The 21,083-nt window shown below is 34.3% G+C and overlaps 1 protein-coding gene across 3 annotated transcripts in view; it reads right to left on the bottom strand.

The window, feature by feature from the left end:
• The window catches only part of LOC127704930 (uncharacterized), a 53,150-nt gene that overhangs the window by 14,642 nt on the left and 17,425 nt on the right, over positions 1–21,083 (bottom strand). For 2 of the 3 annotated variants that reach the window (XM_052209170.1, XM_052209168.1), the window contains exons 2-5: positions 12,492–13,317; positions 10,025–10,071; positions 9,247–9,381; positions 218–425 (exon numbers count right to left, since the gene is read on the bottom strand). In XM_052209170.1, coding sequence (XP_052065130.1) covers positions 218–425; positions 9,247–9,381; positions 10,025–10,071; positions 12,492–13,317 — 1,216 coding nt within the window. The remainder of the gene's footprint in view (positions 1–217; positions 426–9,246; positions 9,382–10,024; positions 10,072–12,491; positions 13,318–21,083) is intronic. The other variant, XM_052209169.1, reaches the window with a different exon arrangement.

Here is a 21,083-nt window from a genome sequence, read left to right as displayed (position 1 = left end):
CCTTTCAAGTTTCTATTTTTTTTTGTAAATATTTACAACTTTTTTTGACCTATTTTCACTTATCTAATGTGTTCTTGCTCTTATCATGGAAATATCGTATTGACAATATAATACTACCATGGTTATATCAAGAACAGTAGTTAATATATTATAATGGCAGATGCCCATCTATTCTTATGTCCATTCCCTAGTGCGTCTGCGCTAAAAACCGCCATACCTTGCTGCACTTGTTTCCTTCTCTTGTCTGGTATAGCATACACATTATCCACTGCGTGTGGTGTTATTACATCAAGTCTCTCACTGCTACATGTTCCGTTTGCCTCTTTTCCAATTTCGTCATAGATACCGTTTGACCTGTATGTATTAGTTGCGTCTACCATGATAGGGATACTTCCGTTATGGGGACCACCATTATTTTGTGCTTTCTGAAAGAAAAATTGACAATGTATATACTAAATGGTATTTTGCAGAAAATCTCGTTTACAGAATCCATCTACGTTTAAAACGCAGGTTTCTTTTAGATTTAAGAGATGCTGCAAACCTTGCTTGTAAAATCTATTCATTAATCTAGTAAAAAGCATTTTAAGTCTGCATGGGAAACTTGGTCTATTTTTTAAATGAAATTTGGCTTTGAACTATAGCTTTCAGTAACAGCAAGTAGTTCTAAAACGGTTCATAGTGTTCATTGTCTTCTTGGTTTGAGTGTATGTGTGTGTATGTGTGTGTGTGTGTGGTGCCGTTTCAACTGAATTTAACAGCTTGTTCTTCTGTTGTGGTGTTACACATCTGTTAACCTCACAGACTTGTTTAACCTCGTTGTATTTTTATGTGTCTGTCCCAAGTCTGGCCTGTAATTCAGTGGTATTGTCTAGTGGTATAGTTGATGTCTACAATAATTATTTCTCGTGAAATTTGTTTTTATAAAATTAAAACAAAAATACTTTTTCTGTCTAAAAATTTCGAAACTGTTGGACATGTTTATGTACTTATGGTTGGGGTGGGTTCTTACTTTTGGATGTGTCGTTCTTCCAAGCTGGTTAAAAGGTTTTGAATATTTGACATGATGCAATTGACATGCTGCAACTAAAACAAATAGAAACAGACGTGGTATAATATTCCTTGAAGGAATACCCACTTTATATGTAGTAGTAGATAGAAATAGAGACACAGTATGGTTAATTGCCCAAAAGAGACTTTCACAAGAGAACTTCACGACCTATGAACCAAGGACAACAAAAGGAGAAATTGCGTAACTAATAACTATTATTCCGCGGATATTAATAAATTACAGAGTTTCATAGACCTAGTATTAATTTTAAATGTCACATGTATTCAGCTCTGCTAAAATTTCACACAATTGTAGATCGATGGGGACAGATAAAATATTTTAATGTATATGTCAGCAATTTTATGATATCAATTTGAAATATATTCTCTGCAGTGGCAGAAATTATTGCCGTTTGAAATGGATTCTCTGTGACAGAACTCATTGCCGTTTGAAATATATTCTTTGCAACGACCGAATTCATTGCTGTAATGAAAACACGCATGCATGCTAACTTTTTCGAGTCTTATAGAACATTTGATGCTGCTTCTTTTTTCGGTTTTTGCACTGCATTGTAATATAAAACATGCAACAAATTATATTTGTCTAATTCACCGAATTTTCCATAAAAAACTAAATATGCATCTCATATCTTGAAATACGATTGTATAGAAATAGACATTTAAAGAATGGATGTCAACATTGAGACTTTAGATAAGACTTGAGTCAGGGAAGTACAAACCTGAGACACGAGAGATAAGTAACAATAAGTCTTATGAAAAAGAATAGAGTAAAACAGATCGATCCCATGCCCTCAGCAAATTTCCTAACTACAAATAACCGTCTAGGTGGTCTCGTGATTGCATTCTCAAATTTTCGTCTCATGGCCTTTACGGATAAGAACAAAGACAGGTCGACTCATAAGAAAGGCAACGTGGGAACACATGCTGATTGGTACTCTATATTACCCCTCCTATATAAAATCTATAGATCACAATATCTGTCTTGTACATGTACAAAGATGCGCTAATTTCTCAGAGTGTTGCCTATATGAAAATATCAGTCCCCTCCCCTGTTTAGGATATGACCATTTGATTTTGGGAATAAGACAGGATTTAAATGAATATTCTGCCCCACAACATACAGGAAATAATTATTTACAAAATCGAAAATAAAATCGAGCGGAATAAATAAACCGGCCTAGCAATAGCTGAACAATAATATTCCGTTGGCGAAAAACACTCCCCGCCCCTATCTGAATTCAAATGGTCGTCTCCATATTTAATTTTCTGCACGGTAATGAAACGAACAATCCTTTTATTTTTTTGGGAAATCTCGATTCTGATACACTTATTTGAAACGCAAGGTCGAACTGGAACGTTGCCGTGTAATTCTTCATCTCATTGATCTTTGGTCTTTGTCGGCTCATTGACAATTCGCCTTTTCAGAATACAAAGGACTATGGGTTATTGCACTGTTCGTACATCAAATGAAAATAACGTCATGTCATTGGTTGAATTTCCATTGTTTAGAACGTTGTAAAACCAATCACAACGTTTTGGGGTACGCTTTCAAAAATATTACCCAGAATACATTAGATTCTGAAACGGCGAATTATATTACATCTCTTAATTTTGATATGGTGTAAAATGAACTCAGAAAAGATGTTCTTGTCTCTTTGCAATTAGAATGAATGACAGTGACCGCCCGTTTAAAATTGATGTGACTTTTTTCTGTGAATAGAGGTTGTAGACGCTTGACCAAACGCACGTTTTATGCATTATGCTCACATCCGTTTCACGTAAAATGCACCTCTGTCAAAGTAAAAATTTTCATTCCAAAAAAACAACCATACGAAGAATTGTGTTCTTATGCGAATACCCAACCATAAATATTAGTAATTCGATCCTTTTTAAATATTAAGTACAAATTCATTCAGGGACTTCAAAAGACTTCGGTTGTTAAAATCAGAGTATAAATTACTTTCCGCTGCTAATGTTTTGGCTGACCTTGAAAAGAACCCAACAGACGAAGGTCAGACAAGGTTTCCAGTCTCGTAAATTACACTAATATGTCGGAATAACCTGGTTACTAAAGAAGTTAAACATTTGTTTGTATGAAGATTACATCACAAGCTACAATAAATTACACGAACATTTAATTCACCTCTGTTTGCATAAGGGTAAAAAAGTGTTTTCTACAAAGTCGTCCGTATGTTTTAAAACTAGATTCGGAAGTGATGTTATAACGAATTTGGCACCAGTGTCAGAGAATTTTTTATTTATAGTAGTCGGTTTGAAACCTAATACTATTCTAATAATAATAGTATAATCTCGTTGTACTTTAGGGAGCTACCATTTGATTTTTATGGGGGAGGGGGGGGGGGGGGGGTGGGGGGCGGCTAGGATAAATTTGAAAAAAACAGGCAGTACAGGAGTTTTGAGTAAAAAAAAAGGCAGGATGAGACACTTTGCAAAAAAAGAAGGCAGGATGACAAATAAATTATGTATAAAAAGTCAGGATAAATTAAAAAAATAAAGGCAGGACCGAATAGAGTGAAAAATAAAAAGGCAGGACAGAGATTACAAATAAAAAAAACGCAGGACACAATTTTTCATCCTAGCCCCCCATAAATATCAAATGGTAGCTCCCTTTTGGTACATGTAAACTAGTCTGCGGCCTATGTAGTCACATGACTCTTGATTAACTGATTGTTATAAGATTTGATGTATACATGTTGTAATTTTTATCCTGTAATCAGCTAACTATTGTACAATAACAGGTACACAAATAAATTTTTGCTTTATTTGTACAAGTACAAATACAGTCTCCTATTACCCCGCTTCCATGTTGAGCAAGCGGTAATGTGGATATTTCTTTTTGCGTACCAGTTCATTTTGGGGTCCTCTTCGTGGTCCGCGTTTAAACTATGTCGATTTCTTTGAATAATTAGAGACAATGATTTAGATTTTAACAACTAAAGTTTCAAGTTTTGGGTGTAAATTTCAGGATAAAAACAATATATGTGCATTGTCCGATGTCGGAAAATATAAAATGTATTTGTACTCGCTACGAAATAGGAGAAAACCTCGGCGAGCCTCTCTTTTCGTCCTGTTTCTAAAGCTCATACAAATAAATTTTATATTTTCCAACAATGTACATATATTGTATATGTATTTTGTTTGTCACAAGCTTTATTTTACATGCTTTAAGACAATAAAGATTATTATTATTAAAAAAATCAACTTAAACGCCTGTAAGTTTTTGCCACTGTCGTTGAAGTAGCACTGTATAATCAAACCAACTCAATAATGGCATCGAAAGGGTCCCACAAAGTTGGTCTCTGAAACTAGTATTCGAGTTGAAGGATCATCACCTCTTTGTTTTTAAGTACCGAGTCCTAGCCGAGACCATCAAATTTATGTAAGAAGGAATTGGCATCACAGGGTATTTTAACTTTTACAATCAGATATTACGAATAAAGTTTTCTCTATTTGTACACTCATGACCATCAATGCGATACTCAGAACTACAATGTATGTCACATGACGAAATGTTCAGTAATATCCAAAAAGTAACTTTCATTTCGAACCCCTTGAACAAAAAACATTGCATGGGGTTTTACCGCACGTGATCATACAATGACCTATCTAGAAGAGAGACAAACATGCAAAGCTTATTTTTTTAGAGGTTTGGGGGGGGGGGGGGGGGGGGGGGAGAGATTACAACGTTTTTTTTTTTAATAGAAAAGAAAACAATTTGATTCTTTTATTTATTGAAATATGTTAGATCTCTCTTTTAACAAGAAATGAATGTAACAGGATGCTGTTACGAAGTCTCCCAAACGAAGCTCCCATAATTCGTAATTCCCAGGTTCGCCTGACATTGGGCAACATCCATTGAAAATTGGTTTGGTCCAGTAAAGTTATATGCATTAGTGATGCCTGGGGACTAACCTTGTATATCATTCAAATCATCTTGGCATGACAAACCAGAATATATATGGTTTAGGGGTGGGGATCTCAACCATTTACAAGATACTAGAATATTGGGGGTGGGGAGGAACCCCTGGGGACTGGCCCTATACGTCATTCAAATGTTCATTACATGACAAACAGGAATATATATGGTTTAGGGGTGGCGATCTCAACCATTTACAAGATATTAGAACATTGGGGGTGGGGGGAACCCCTGGGGACTGACCGTATACGTCATTCAAATGTTCGAGACATGACAAATAGGAATATATATGGTTTAGGGGTGGGGATCTCGACCATTTACAAGATATTAGAACTTTCTCAAATGACAGGGGGTCGGGATGACCCCAGGGGACTAACCCTGTCTATCATTCAAACCATCTTCGCATGACAAACCAGAATATATATGGTTTAAGGGTGGGGATCTTGACCACTTAGAAGATATTAGAACTTTCTTAAATGGCAGGGGGTGGGGGTGACCCCTGGAGACTAACCCTGTATTTCATTTGATGTGCTTTATCATGACAAACCAGAATATATATGGTTTAGGGGTGGGGATCTCGACCATTTACAAGATAATAGAACTTTCTCAAATGGCAAGGGGTGGGGGTGACCGCTGGGGACTAACCCTGTATAACATTTGATGTGCTTTATCATGACAAACCAGAATATATATGGTTTAGGGGTGGGGATCTCGACCATTTACAAGATATTAGAACTTTCTCAAATGGCAGGGGGTCGGGATGACCCCTGGGGACTTACCCTGTATATCATTCAAACCATCTCAGCATGACAAACCAGAATATATATGGTTTAGGGGTAGGGATCTTGACCACTTAGAAGATATTAGAACTTTCTTAAATGGCAGGGGGTGGGGGTGACCCCTGGGGACTACCCCTGTATTTCATTTGATGTGCTTTATCATGACAAACCAGAATATATATGGTTTAGGGGTGGGGATCTCGACCATTTACAAGATATTAGAACTTTCTCAAATGGCAAGGGGTGGGGGTGACCGCTGGGGACTAACCCTGTATAACATTTGATGTGCTTTATCATGACAAACCAGAATATATATGGTTTAGGGGTGGGGATCTCGACCATTTACAAGATATTAGAACTTTCTTAAATGGCAAGGGGTGGGGGTGACCCCTGGAGACTACCCCTGTATTTCATTTGATGTGCTTTATCATGACAAACCAGAATATATATGGTTTAGGGGTGGGGATCTCGACCATTTACAAGATATTAGAACTTTCTCAAATGACAGGGGGTCGGGATGACCCCTGGGGACTAACCCTGTATATCATTCAAACCATCTTAGCATGACAAACCAGAATATATATGGTTTAGGGGTGGGGATCTTGACAACTTAGAAGATATTAGAACTTTCTTAAATGGCAGGGGGTGGGGGTGACCCCTGGGGACTAACCCTGTATTACATTTGATGTGCTTTATCATGACAAACCAGAGTATATATGGTTTAGGGGTGGGGATCTCGACCATTTACAAGATATTAGAACTTTCTCAAATGACAGGGGGTGGGGATGACCCCTGGGGACTAACCCTGTATATCATTCAAATCATCTTAGCATGACAAACCAGAATATATATGGTTTAGGGGTGGGGATCTTGACCACTTACAAGGTATTAGAACTTTCTTAAATGGCAGGGGGTGGGGGTGACCCCTGGGGACTAACCCTGTATTTCATTTAATGGGCTTTATCATTTAGAACATTTTCAATTAAAAAGTTTGTGTCTATCACAAACGGTTTTCAATTTATAATCATTTGAAAATTTTAAAAAATAAAATCCCATAGGGTTCTATAGTAAAACCCTCTTTTCTTTTTGCCCCTCAAAGTACCCCTTTATAAACCCCATTGCAAAAACAAAACCCTGATTGCACCACTAGACATGTTAGTCTAACATATTGTGAAACCCTAAGTTAATCCGACAAGCGGTTTTGGAGAACGGGTGCGGACAAGTTCAAATTTAAAAGCGGCGGAAGAAGAAGAAGAAGAAGAAGAAGAAGAAGAAGAAGAAGAAGAAGAAGAAGAAGAAGAATAATAATAATAATAAGAACTGAGCAAAAACAATAAGTCTTCCCAAACTTCGTTTGGGAGACTTAATTAAATTCGAGAACTGCCAATGTCATACACTTTGGTATATAATAAATGCATTTCGACTAATTCCACAGCATAAATACACATTCCTGTTTTAGACAGAACTCACGAAAATAGTGCTGCCAATACCGTAATTAGGACCATCCATCAACATTTAGAACAATGTACAATTGTACGAACGACGCGACATTTCACTGAAGGTGAAATTAAATTATATTTGTAAAATGATGATGTCGGACTGCTCAAAGTTCAGTTTCCACCATACATAACAGCTGAACATATGTTAAAACTAAATACATGTATATTACGTTTTTGTATTACAACTGGATTCAACACATTAGATTATTATCTCATTATTTGATTTTAGTATACGAGGGTCTGCGTGGGGGGTCCTTAATTTTTGTATTCTTTAATTTTTTAGGCCATTATTCTCTATTCTTTATTTTCTTGGCCTATTCAATTCTTTATATTTTTTGCCGTTTCATGATTCTGGACTATGTGCCCATTATTCTCTATTCTGTAGAACCCATCCACGCCCTTGTAAAAACCTTGCGTTAGTAAGCATGCTTTGAAACAGTGAGGGCTGTCATGTTTACATTTATGAAAATCAATATTAAATCAGCTTGTTCAAAGCTCTGTCAAACTCCTTTGGAGTCAATCAGAATGCAGCGATAGTTTTATTCGGCATATTTAAATATAATTGTTTTGGTCCCTTTTGGTTTCACAGTCCCCGATGTTATAGACTGTCTCATGTTTTTGCTCTCAGCATGCATGGTAAAGATAAGTCTAGATGTCCATCAAACGAATCAAAATCGATACATTTTTGACATCAGAGGACATAAATTCCGCATCGGAAGGTTGACAAAATACCAAATTAATACTTCTTGCTTTTTTTTTAAAGAAATATTTCAAATTTGCTCATAAAAATCGTATTAGTATGCAGGGCTAAATGCCAAATAACTGCATTTATTTTGACTTTGACAAAATGCATCAAGATTAATAAAAAGGTTATTTGTTTATTTTTCAGTTTTGATTTCCTGATGATCAATCAAACGTTAAACATCTACGTCCTTGTTTACCGAGTTACAGGTGTAACACCACTAATTCGGGGCCGGCCAGAAAGCACATACCAGAAAGTAGTACATATTTAAGACAAAATAGTTCCTACGCATGGGTGTAACTTTCAAAATATGTAGTTAAGTTATGATTTTGAACAATAAAAAAAATGCATGAAATTTAAAAAAGAGGGTACATTTTGCCTGTTTGTCAGATCTGAAGTACCTGTTTTGGTATATCTGAAGTTCCGGGAACCAGTTCTTTCTTATATGCCATTAAAAGTATGTTGATTTTTTTCAGTACAAGGCACCATAAAGTTTTGCTTTGACGTGCAATGATTGTCACTTTATTTGAACTTGAAGCAAAAGAGTTGTGTCTGCTTGAAATTGGGGAATTTAACATAGAAAGCAATTTCGCCATGAATTAGTGGTGTACTTCCTACACAACTAAATGTTTTTGATCATTTAGTCTAAGGAATAACAGTACTGTAGTTGAAGAGTTGCCGCCGTCAATTGGCAATTTGACGGTCGAAAATGCACTTTTACTGGCGACGCATAGCATGTCATTTGTGGATTTGACGGTAACTTTTAGCCAATGAAAAAAAGTTTTTACATAAAGATTGCATTAGAATTACATAACTTTTGCTAGCTGTTGAATCACTAGCTTGGAATTGTATTACTTGTTAATGTCTCACTGTGACTTGTAGATGAAGAACAGCAATAAAAGCGCTGTTCCTTTGCTTTTTGTATGTTTTTTCGTTGTGCATTTACTGATTTTGTGTCATGGATGGATACCCCATATCCTTTGTTTTTCTATTATATATCATAATTTCTCAAACATTATAGGTAATATTTTCAAAAGCTTTCATTTTATATGTCCTAAATAACGGACATACAACCAATTACGTAACGCAATTTTCATTTTCGTGTACGAAAAATTAAAGTACCCATAATCCTTTAAATTCTAAAACGGCGACTTGATCGATGGTTTTTGTGAATATCCTAAAATTATGTAACCAAGGATGCGTGACACTAAAAATACTTACGGTCATCATTTTCATAGACTGCCGTCTTCTCCTGCAGTATTTACTGGCAATAAATCCAATAACAAAGAAAACAATTGCGGCTATGATGGCTACTGCAATTACAATTCCAATGGACACTTTATCACTGTCATCAGTCTGAAATTAAAGATGGCAGTTATTATTAATGAAAAAATCTCTTTTGGAAATTTATTACTCTCAGTTGGAAGTCAAAAATTCCATTTCCGTGGCTTTTCTGCTTTATTTATTGCAAACACCTGAAGGAACATGGTTTTATTGTGCCGAGGAATCCAAAAACTGAAGCTACGTTCTGAATTGAAATATTTATTATATCATAACTATGCTATGTGTATTTGAATACAGCAGGTTCGCACAGTGTGACAATGTGATTCATTGAAACAACCGTCTTGTATGTGTTTGTATAATTTATTAGTGTATTGGGGTGTTAATATCAACTCTCAGCATTTGCTTTAAAGATAAAGATTAACCTAAACATACATTGCAGCGGCGGCAATTGCAATAGTCTCTTTATAGTTTTCCAGTTTTTGGTGGTGTTCGTGATGTTCAGTCTTTAGTTTTCTATGTTGTGTTTTGCGTACTATTGTTTGTCTGTTTGTCTGTTGGTCTTTTTCCTTTTGAGTCATGGCATTGTCAGTTTATTTTCGACTTATGAGTTTGAATGCCCCTCTGGTATCTTTCGCCTCTCTGTTATAGCATTTTCCTTTAATTGTCGCTTTAAATGTTAAAGTTTCACTTGAAATAAACAAAATAAAAAACTTACCATAGCTGATTTTCTCTCCGATATAGCAGACCTCGACGGAGTTTTGTCTGAAAAAAATAAAAAATCCTTAAAAAATATTACTCTGCACCACGCCTAAAATTGTACTATCCAGTGCTTAAAACCATAAAGATGGTTTACAAAAAAATCCAATTGATAAACCAGAGATCATATCACAAATTTCCCTCAAATTTTCATATCAATATGATAGCAGAACCAATTCACGTTGAACTTGATAAAAAAGTCATTATCTGTCTTTTCAAACAACAAGTTTTTGTATTTATTTTATTAAAATCAATATTCTGCCATGTGAAATAATATTGTAGCGAATAACCTGACACTGTGCATTTTTGTTGATTGAAATATTATTCCATGTAGATTTCTTTTACTAATAATTAGATAATGAGAATTAACTGAATTAGGTGCATTGTATAGATATTTTTGTGGAATGGGGCTCCACAAGTGTATTTCTTATCTCTAAAATTCTAGAAATTTGTGTAAATTTAAGGCTCTACATGTGTTTTCATGTTGTCATATCATACGAATGCCCTTATCACAGATAGCCACTCTTGCTACGTTAAAACAACGTTTGTTTAAAATGGGTTTTTTTTTATGCACGTTGTTCTATTCCATATAAAGGTATACGCAGACGTGCCTCTGGTATGGGTCACATTGACGAAAGTATATTAAATCTATCGATGGGGCGCGATTTTACGGAGATAATACACAGTAGAAATATATGTCAACGGTTCTAAAATATTCAACTTGTGTCTGTAATAACTATGTTATTATCTTTTTATCTAATCATTATGAATGTTTCGTGTCGTGAACATCTAATTAAGGTGTCAATTGTACGTCTGATAGCTGGGAAATATGTTTATAAATGTGTGATGATTTCAAAGAAAATTAGCAAGAGGAAAGGACTTTCGAATTAATCAATATAAGAATTGCGGTGGTTTTGAAACCCAAACCGGACACCTGTGCCTATTCCGGCCCTAAAAATCATAACAAACAACAAAAAAAACGGACCCTCTTTAATCATGACTGCAAAGCAGTCCGTACCCTTTTCAAAAGGTTTTAACTTGATATCCTTTACATTCTAAAATAGCGAACGTATATATATGCGGCCTTAGTTAAACGTTTCAAGAATTTCTGGCTTGCCTGGTTGATTGTTTTGGTGCGGGTTTTGTTTAGCAAATGAAATCGATTCGTTCAGCATATTGTTCAAACTGATGGACGAATGATATACATGTAATAAACTACAATGTCTGGCAATCTTTTTAATTTTTGATTAAGAAAAGTCTCTCAAAGGCAGATGAGAGTCCCCTTATAAGAGGGTATGGATCGGTGGTCTTCAATTTTGTTTTCTATAATTGTTTCGGACATTTGTTCTCTATTCTTTAGTCCATTATTCAGTATTGTTGATATTTTGGTCATTTTTGCACCCTATTAATTATTCTCTATTTGTTTTGCTCATTTTCGTCTATTCAGCCACACCTCCCCCCCACCTACCCACACACACACACCGCCCCCGGCCCACCGTTATCTTCTTATCTGTATACAGTCACATTCTTACCCTCATAAAAGACATAGCCCTATTTTAATATTATCAAATGTACTTTGATTCCAAATTTACAAAATTTAGGCAACTACGTATCCATCTAATACGAAAATCATATTGGTGAAATCAAGTCGTCCTAAATTCGAATTTCTTTTGATCAGAATGGGGAATTCATAAACTATAATTACAATATAGACAATTTGAAGACTGTCAATAAAATGTGAATTATTTCCTAAGACAACTGAATGTGATTTTATTAAACTGCCATGGGTTTGTGGTTTAAATCAATCAAGTGAAGTCAATTAACCAATAACATTTGGCTTGACTGTATGTTTTTATTTAACGCCTATCTACAAGGTAGGTTACCAGGAGAAGTGATGGAAGATGCTTTCCATAAGCGAATCATTTTTCTTAATTTTTTTGTCGACATGATAAGTGGCACAATATAAAGAACTTTGTGCATGCACAAAAACCAGAGAAATCGTGATTTACCAAAACATCGAAAACACATACTAGTATACTTCTCCATTATAAATTACCAGCAACGAATTCGCATACTAGCAGTGAGAAAACGTATTTGAAGACAACAAATGAAAACAAACCCGACTATATTGAACCTTTCCCACCTTCAAAGATTAAAATATAAATGGAGAATGTGTCCAGGGGACACATATGATGCTCCGCATGGAATTAACGTTATAAAGGGGCATAACTTAAGAACGGTTAAAGTGACGCCACCAAATTCGAACTTGATCTGTGTTTTGTGGTAAAACGCATTGTGTATAAGTTTTATAACATTTGGTTGAGGTAAACTAAAGTTAGAGAACGGAAACTAATTTTGGGACGTACATGTACGTACGGACGGACAAGGGTATCATTTAAAAAAATATCGACAAAACATTTATATACCTTTTGGATTTGTTGTTGGTTGGTCAAGTTGGACAGGAACGTAAACATTTTCTTCATTATCTTCTTTATTCGTTTCATCTCCTTTATCTTCTGTTATCTGAAGACCAACACCAAAATCTAATTCTTTTTCTTTTTCTGTTGTTGGTTTCAGTGTAGTACTTGTTATAACTGGTACATTTGTTGTAGGTTTAACTGTAGTTGTAGTGGAAGGTTCAGTTGCATTTTTGAATGTTGGTGCTTTTTCTGTTGTTGATTTTGAAATCGTTGTTGGGTTGACCGAAACTGGTATCAAATCCTCATCTGATACATTGTGAGGTGGTGGGGGTTTTCCTTCAAGAACTATTTGATTCGATGTAGGAATATCTAAAATAACCTCACCACTCCCTTCCGTTTCATTTTCGGGAGCAATCAATTCACCGTTTATGACACTTACATTTTGAGGCAAAACCACAAAAGAATCGTCAGAACCAGACCCGGTTTCTTCTATGTTATCCAACTTAATACCGTCCCCATTTAAATTTAAATTTGACAGGGGAACCTTTAAACAAGATGTCTTAAAACTTTCAGTATCTGCCTCTATGTCACATGACTGACACTTTGTGTCACTGATGGTGGAACATAGAGCATCTGGATATGTTCCAGGCGAACATACGGAACACACAGTACATACTGTATTTAAATTGTCATTTTGAGACATAAAATGTCCGGATACACACGGTGAACATACTGTATCATGATCCTCATTACATATCTGTTTTACATAAAATCCTGCTTTACATTTTCGGCAGTTCGAAGGGAGGTCTGAAGTCCATACTTCACTGTACATCTGTGGAAAGAAAATTAGTTCATATTTTATTGTATATAATTAAAATAAAATTTATACTTTTATTCAAATTTTATCAATCAAATCTTAGTATATATCTTGCAATTTTGGCTAGCAAGGCTTATTTAGGCCAATTAAAATTAATTGATAGATTTTCATCCCCGCCCGCCCCTCTGAATTCGTCCCGCCCAGATTTTTTTTATTTTAAAAAATTTACAATTTCCGGATTTTGTTCATTTCCGTTACCGGTAACCGCTGATAATTTCGGAAAATTTCGGGTTTCGTATTTCCTCGAGTAACTTAACCAAAATGATTTAAGTCGACATATTCTGCTGCTCTATGATGGCAACATTATCTTCCGAGAATAGAGATTGAATACGAGAAGGGCATGAAATATGCCGTTTACGAGTATTAGGCGGTGTCCAAGAACGCAAATCGTGATATGTCACAAATTTCTGGGATTAGAAAACCCGGTGGATTTTTTTATTTATACAGTGACTTTGTGTCAGGAAATTTGGACTGTGAATGATATCCAAAGCGCAAGAATTGTGGAACACATTAGTACAAAAATCAATACTGGAATAAAGAAATTGACACAATCACGAACTTGTGCGATATATGACCGTATATTGAGTACAAAAAATCGGTCAATGTACAAAATGTATTGTAGCAAGCCCTTAGATTTACCCCTAGGCTGTCGTTTTATTTTTGTCGACAAACAGCAAACACCCTCTGTCCCCAGCCCCCAATAGAGTCAATAAACAACTTCTTTTTGGTTAAGTTCATGTTCCACATTGTAATTATATTTGCACCTTGCATAAGAATCTTAAACGCATATAAACCTTAGTATTTTCAACACAGGTTGAGTTTTCATTTCACTCTGTACTCATAATACTTGTGTTGCATACCAATGCATATGCTTCATTTTATTGGCACTACAAACCATAGCCGAGAAAGCAAAATAAATTTGGTGTCAGTCTAAAAGAGAGCATTTCTCAGGCCACATTTTTGCTATTTACTACAAATAGGTTTCTAAAGCGGTAATTACATGTAGAACAGTAGTTGCCAATCAGAAATATTTATTTAAGAATTTGAAAAATTATGTATGATTCCTTATATATATATTATACATGATAGAAGCTTATTAATATTACCCTTGCATATGGAGAACATGTCACAAAAGGGTTTCGTAGGAAATAAAAATAAAAATATAAAATCCTCCCACCCGCCCCATTTTTTTCAAAAATCTGGATGAAAATCTACTTATTAATTTTAGTTGGCCTTACAATGAAACATATCGTAAACAAAACATTGCGTGTATTTTCACTAGGGACATCTGATCATAACTTATTGAAAATAGAACTTGTTCATCATATAATCATGCAAACAACATATATTCGTTTTCATTTTTAATCTGTATTGAAGTTGTATCCCCTCCTTCATTGTCATTTAAATATAGAAAAAAATAGAAAGAAATATGAAAAACAATATTGATATTTGATACAATTTGTCTAATGAATGAGAAATTCTTAACCCTAAAATTTAACCTTTTTGGGATCTTTTACTTTTCGACGTTGGATGTAACTGCATTAAATTTAAAACTTAATCAGTTCATGCCATTTCAATGTTATTTTTTAACGTAGTGTAAGTCTTATCACTTACTATGATAAGTAAAATTACAAAGCACATTAGTATTGTTTAGTATTTAAGGTCATTGAATCTGGAACCAAATATAATATCTCAAATAAAAACGTCTCAAATGACAAAATGATCTTATGAAAGGTCACCTAATTCGTGTATTTTGACATTTATGTACAAATAAATATGTCATAAACAGGTTTTTTTTCAATCAATGCCCTATGCATCATTTAATATAAGAATTTGACGCTTGAGTAAACATGACAATCGAGGAAACAACGTCTTAAAGATATTAATATCGTTATAGAAATCATAAAAGTGACTAATTGTCATTTTATTCATAAACATATATTACGCATAACTAATAAACTAAAAAATCTCTTCGTAATACAATAAAAACATGAATAAATACAAAAATGTCCGTAAGGAGATAAACGTCGAATGAATCAAAATGCAACGTTTGGTTGGGTACGACTCGCACGTGTCTTAATCCAGATTTCATTCTTAAATATTGCCGGGATGATTACTTGATTTATACAACACAGCCTCATTTTCGACATCTGATTCACCTCTGACATCTGAAAAAAGTTGACGATTTTTTATTAAGAGATTATCGGGGTAAAATTTGATTTAATGACCAAAAATCCCGTTGAAGGGTCTCATGATTAGATAAACACCAAAACCCAACTAGATAGGAATACCTTTCCCTCATACGTCCCTCAACATTCGATGTTTTTCACAAACCTACTGTCACTGCGACTTGTGATTTCTAATTATCAATGGCTGAGGTTAAATTATCTTAGAAAGCATATATACTGTTGTAATACATCACTCTCGTTTAAGTCTAAAGTCACGTTTTTAATCTCGATCGCAAGACTAGCACACTCAATGCGCAAATGTATATATATGTAGTAGTATCATTTTACGAATTATTTTACTATCACTATTTATGATCAAGGGTTACATTCTGATTTAGTGTATCACAATGAGCATTACATTTATCGTCCTTCCCTACGCCTATATCACCCTGTCAAATCGCTCCGTAATTCTCGTATCACGGCTTTGGGAAGAGTGCAGGCATTATCATCGACGTCACAATGTGTAAGGAGACGTTATCAAGCTTGCTTTCGTCAAGCGTAAAACTGTCTTAGGGAGGGGGAAAAGACCAGTAATAGAACGATAAACAGTTAATCGGGTTAATATCAACAGCAGTTCGCTGCGCTCGCTCGCCAAAAAGGTTCACATTGTGGCTCGAGCTCGCGGCTGATATTTTACGATATCAATGGAGTAGAAACCCCGATAATCTATACATATACGTAACATTTGAAAGAACTTACTGAATGTATATATATTATTTATTTCGTAGATGAGTTCACAGCAATAAAGAGTATTGTATTTTACTAATACAAAATGTGATAATGTGTATTTTAAGATACTTGTGTTTTATAAAACAGAACTGTTATTCATGATTTTGATATTGTTATTTCAGAGTTTATTTCTAAACTGGTATTAAATCATTCTGAACCCTAGAACAGAGTTGTTTATTTATCCAAGATACGACCCAGTTACATATATGTCACGATACTGTTTGCTACAACCCACCGATGCTCATTTAAGTTCATATATTTCAGTCTTGGTGACCTAGTGTTGATGGATTGCTGTCGCATTGGTGCTAATCTTGCATCATTATCTTTAATTAGAAAAGTGTTTGATGTGGCAAAAGAATGATATTTGTTCCTCTCACATTTTAAATTTGCGCAGCAACACATTGTATTCCTTTTTCAACCTTCAAAACATCATAAATGCAGATATATACTTTCGTTTTATCTTGTTTGCATTAACTAATTTGACACAACACGTGCTTAAAGTAGTTGTTTTCTAACATAAAAGTCTCAATTGACCTTCATGACCTTAGAGTAAAGGAACAGATTAAATCTGATAAAAAAAAATAATTTTCAATTATTTGGTTTCTTGGTCATTATGGGCATCTGTCTTGACAAGGTATTCTAATAAAACACATTTTTGTTATGGTTCATTGCAAACAACGTATAAATCTCAAAACTTAAGTGGTCAGATGGTCAGTTATAATGTATCTTGATACATGTTTAGCGACATCTGTATCAACATCAAAGAAAACGTTGAAGCTTTAAGTTGGAAAAAAACAGTGTTGAAAACGTGCAAGCGACCCCAATCACGATTAGATCTAGGTACGAAAGCTATTGAAAATGAAAGAGAAGTATTAATAATTGCTGCTGCTAAGCGATGGTGATAAATTATCCAGCGTCTATAACAATCACAATGTCTTTCCTGGAGCAAATAATTTTAGTATTCTTCAAGAAAAATCAATCTCTTTTTTCTTCTTTTTCAATTCAAAGTTTCCGTACACAAACTAATTAAATTGTTGTTTATAGCAATAAAACTATATATATTTTTTTTTGCAATACTACATAATGTCAATAAAATAAAATAATTTCTGATTTTGATCAACCATTTCCTGTTGTACAGATGTAATATGGGAAATTTGATTGATCGATATTAGAAATTGATGGTTTTCATTTTAATTAGCTGTATGTTGTATTATAGTGCAGCAATTAAAAAAAAAAGGGTGAATTTTAGTCATTTTTTATATAATTTTACTCTCAGCTGAATCATCATGACAATTTAAATAAATGATGACTAGTGAAACAGTTTTGACAACATCTACAGCTTGCTTAAAAATAGCATTGCACATTCTTGATGATTGTACTGTGGTGTATTTTGTCACTAGTTCTCAATCTTTTACGCGACAACTACAATGTTCTTTTATTCATATAATGAACTTTAAGTGTTATTTGTAATCAGGCTTTTATTATTTGCAATTGTCATGCTAATTTTGCTAGTTACTATGTCACAGACAGGTCATTTATTTTTAAAATCCTCTTGCAATCAAAAATATCAAATGGTCGTCCCCTGAAGAATTATGGGTAATCATTGATGTCGTACCCCCAGATGGAAATTACACAACGTCATTGGTTGGATAGTTTTCAGAGTCTCTTTTTGGAAATTGTTCTATCCATGTCAAAATCTAAGTTTATGCAAAACCAAAGAATTTGAATATAAATGAGATTTCTTAACACACCTCGAGATCTTTTCACCATTTTTTAAATACATGTATTCAGTTCTGCAAATCTATTAGCTGCTGAAGACTTTTGACTATGCCAACCTTGTCCTTTGACCTTCGGTGGGTATTTGTGTCATTGACAATAACCAGTGGTACGTTCAATATCATAGCTGCTACGTAGGGCTACATAGATTTCGACTACTGAACGAAGGGGTGTCCAAGTAATCACATAATCACATTTTTTTTGCCAATATAATCACATAATCATTAATTATTTTTTAAACAAGATAATCAAATAATCAATAACAGTCCTAGATTTTCAAATAATCAACTTGAATAATCATGAAATATTTGGTCTGGTAATCAAATAATCACTATAAAAACGGCCAACTAATCACATAATCAAAAACCTCACGAGGAGGCTCACGTATAGCTATCCTAGCCGCTAAATATACCAAGATACAATGTAGCCTAAAAAATTCATGCTATCTAGAGAATCCAAAATGACGTCGGATAGGTTATTATTAATGACTATTGGCTATCCGAGCTACGTAGCATATTGTTCAACATAGATAGATATCTAAGACATAGCGGTTATACTATCTGCTAGGATATTGAACGCAACCCAAGTCTTATTTAATACCTATTATGTAATAAAAAAGATCGCCTTTAACTTCTGTATACATACTTCGATATACATATAAGGAATTTATATTTCCAGACAGGAAACAATAGTTTGTTTTATATGCAAAACATAGATAAATTAAAGTGAGGCCCTGGATGGGATTGTGTCTGGGTAAATTTATAAACCAATACACTAAAAATATTACACATATAATAAATATATATGACTCGTAATCAATTAGGCATAAAAATATCTTCAAAGTACGAATCACATAATCATTAAAATGTTACCCCAATAATCAAGTAATTTCCTTGAAGTCCGAAGTAATTACACAATAAAATAACCCCATACAGAACCTCAATGTCTTATATCATGACTTTTCAGTTCTGTTAATCATATTCATTTTACAATTATAATGCAAACATTTAAAATCAATTCTTATTGTAATGTGTGTATAACTGTGACGTGACCTTAAATGTAGGGCAGTTCTATCGTAATGTGTGTATAACTGTGACGTGACCTTAAATGTAGGTCACTTCTATCGTAATGTGTGTATAACTGTCACGAAACCTTAAATGTAGGTCAGATCGTTAATCCATTAAATCTTATACTCAATAACTTGAAAAATCCAGCCAAATTATTCAGTTCACTCCAACTTGTAAATGATGAGGGTCTTGATGGGATCTTTCATATCTGTTTAGGTTTCTATTCTATATATTTTTTTGTCCATAATGCGATTATTCTCTATTCAAAATATTTTAACACCCTATTGTTCTCTATTCTTTATTATTTTGTCCATCTTTCTCTTTTCTTTATTTTGGTGCCCTCCACACTGCACATTTTGCCCATTATTCTCTATTCTGTAAACCAAATCCAGACGCTCCCTTATACTTTGAAAACATAACAATCCGGTCAAATAAAATTATTTACACTTTACGATTTTTCAATGTCAGAATGTCTGTTAAACTACATGTGCGACTTGTATATCATACTACTTAGTACTTAGAATATTGATATAACAGTTCTTTAAGTGAATCGATAAACTTAAGGTCCAGAAAACCCATTTGTCATCTAAGTACCACTTAGAAACAGAATAAGCTGTTAACATCAAAGACAGTACACTGAATCGTTGCAGGGCTACAACTATATGAATCGATGAATAAATAGAGAAGTGCGATATAATGGCACAGAACAGCAACCCGAGTCGACAACAATAACAAAAACTTAAAGAATGCACTAGCCTACGACTCGGTGCAGAAAGAAGGCAGTGAACATTTTTTGGTATAAATTGTATAAAATGTTACTTTATACCCATATTTTTGGTAGAGGGGAACGTCATTCTAAACCATAATCAGGTTATATGTAAAAGCAGACGATATCGGTGTATTTTGAAAAAGAATATTCCAAGGTAGAGTCGAAAACCATAAGTCGAAGAAAGACACGAAGGTACCACCATGGCCAAAAATTAAAAAAAAAAAATGAACAGACAAAACAGCAGTCCAAATAAAATTACACAGAAAATCTAAAGATTAAGCAATACTAAGACCACACACATAAATAAATTAAATAAAAAAAACCACCCTGCTCAAAAATAAAACCCCAACAAAAAAGGAGCAATCATGAAACTATCCGGTGTCAGTTTTCCCGTTTGTATGAATTGAGCACCTATTGTAATTATTACTTAATGAATATCTAATTGGCCTTGGATTGACATACCATAGGCAGCCAACAATATACAAAGTGACTCCTGTGTAGATAATCCATTGATAACAATACATAATGCACCATGCACTTTACAATATGCAGATTATTGAATCTCTCTTTATATATATATAATCAAATGAAAAATTTGTCTGCACAGAAGTGGCAGAGACGTGCATGTTTTTAACGAACCGTAAAACTAGACGAAACCCGATTTGCTTCATAAAAATTTAGGTGTTTATTTTTGACGTATTACACGATGTCTAAACGGTAAATCACTCTTATCTTTATTGGAGTAAGTTGACTAAAGAAGAGAAATGTTTTGTTACGGAAATAATAAATTAAACGTTGCATAAGAATAATATGATATATAATCAGCGGCGTACTTTTCAAGATCATAAACATCGCCTCTGGTGTAAGGAGACTCATGAATTGCCTTTTGGGACAGACCAATGATTAAGGGACTTGGCATGTTTTTAATGTTGATTGTAAGGCTTTCTAAATCATGTCTTCTGTTATGCCTTTCTCATATCATATTTATGAACTGACAAACTAATTGATGTCCGTTACATTTTAACGGACAGTTATCGCACCTGTTTATTTGGTATATACAAGACAAGGGGCAGTTGTCGGTGTAGTACTACGCTGGTCAGCTGTCGGAATATATATTTTTTCAAATGCTTCAGTGGCAGAACATCATCTTGG

The sequence above is a fragment of the Mytilus californianus genome, unplaced genomic scaffold, assembly GCF_021869535.1.
Source record: "Mytilus californianus isolate M0D057914Y unplaced genomic scaffold, xbMytCali1.0.p SCAF_6, whole genome shotgun sequence".
Classification (NCBI taxonomy): domain Eukaryota; kingdom Metazoa; phylum Mollusca; class Bivalvia; order Mytilida; family Mytilidae; genus Mytilus; species Mytilus californianus.
Note: the sequence above shows the minus strand (reverse complement) of the source record. Positions and strands in the feature narration are given on the sequence as shown.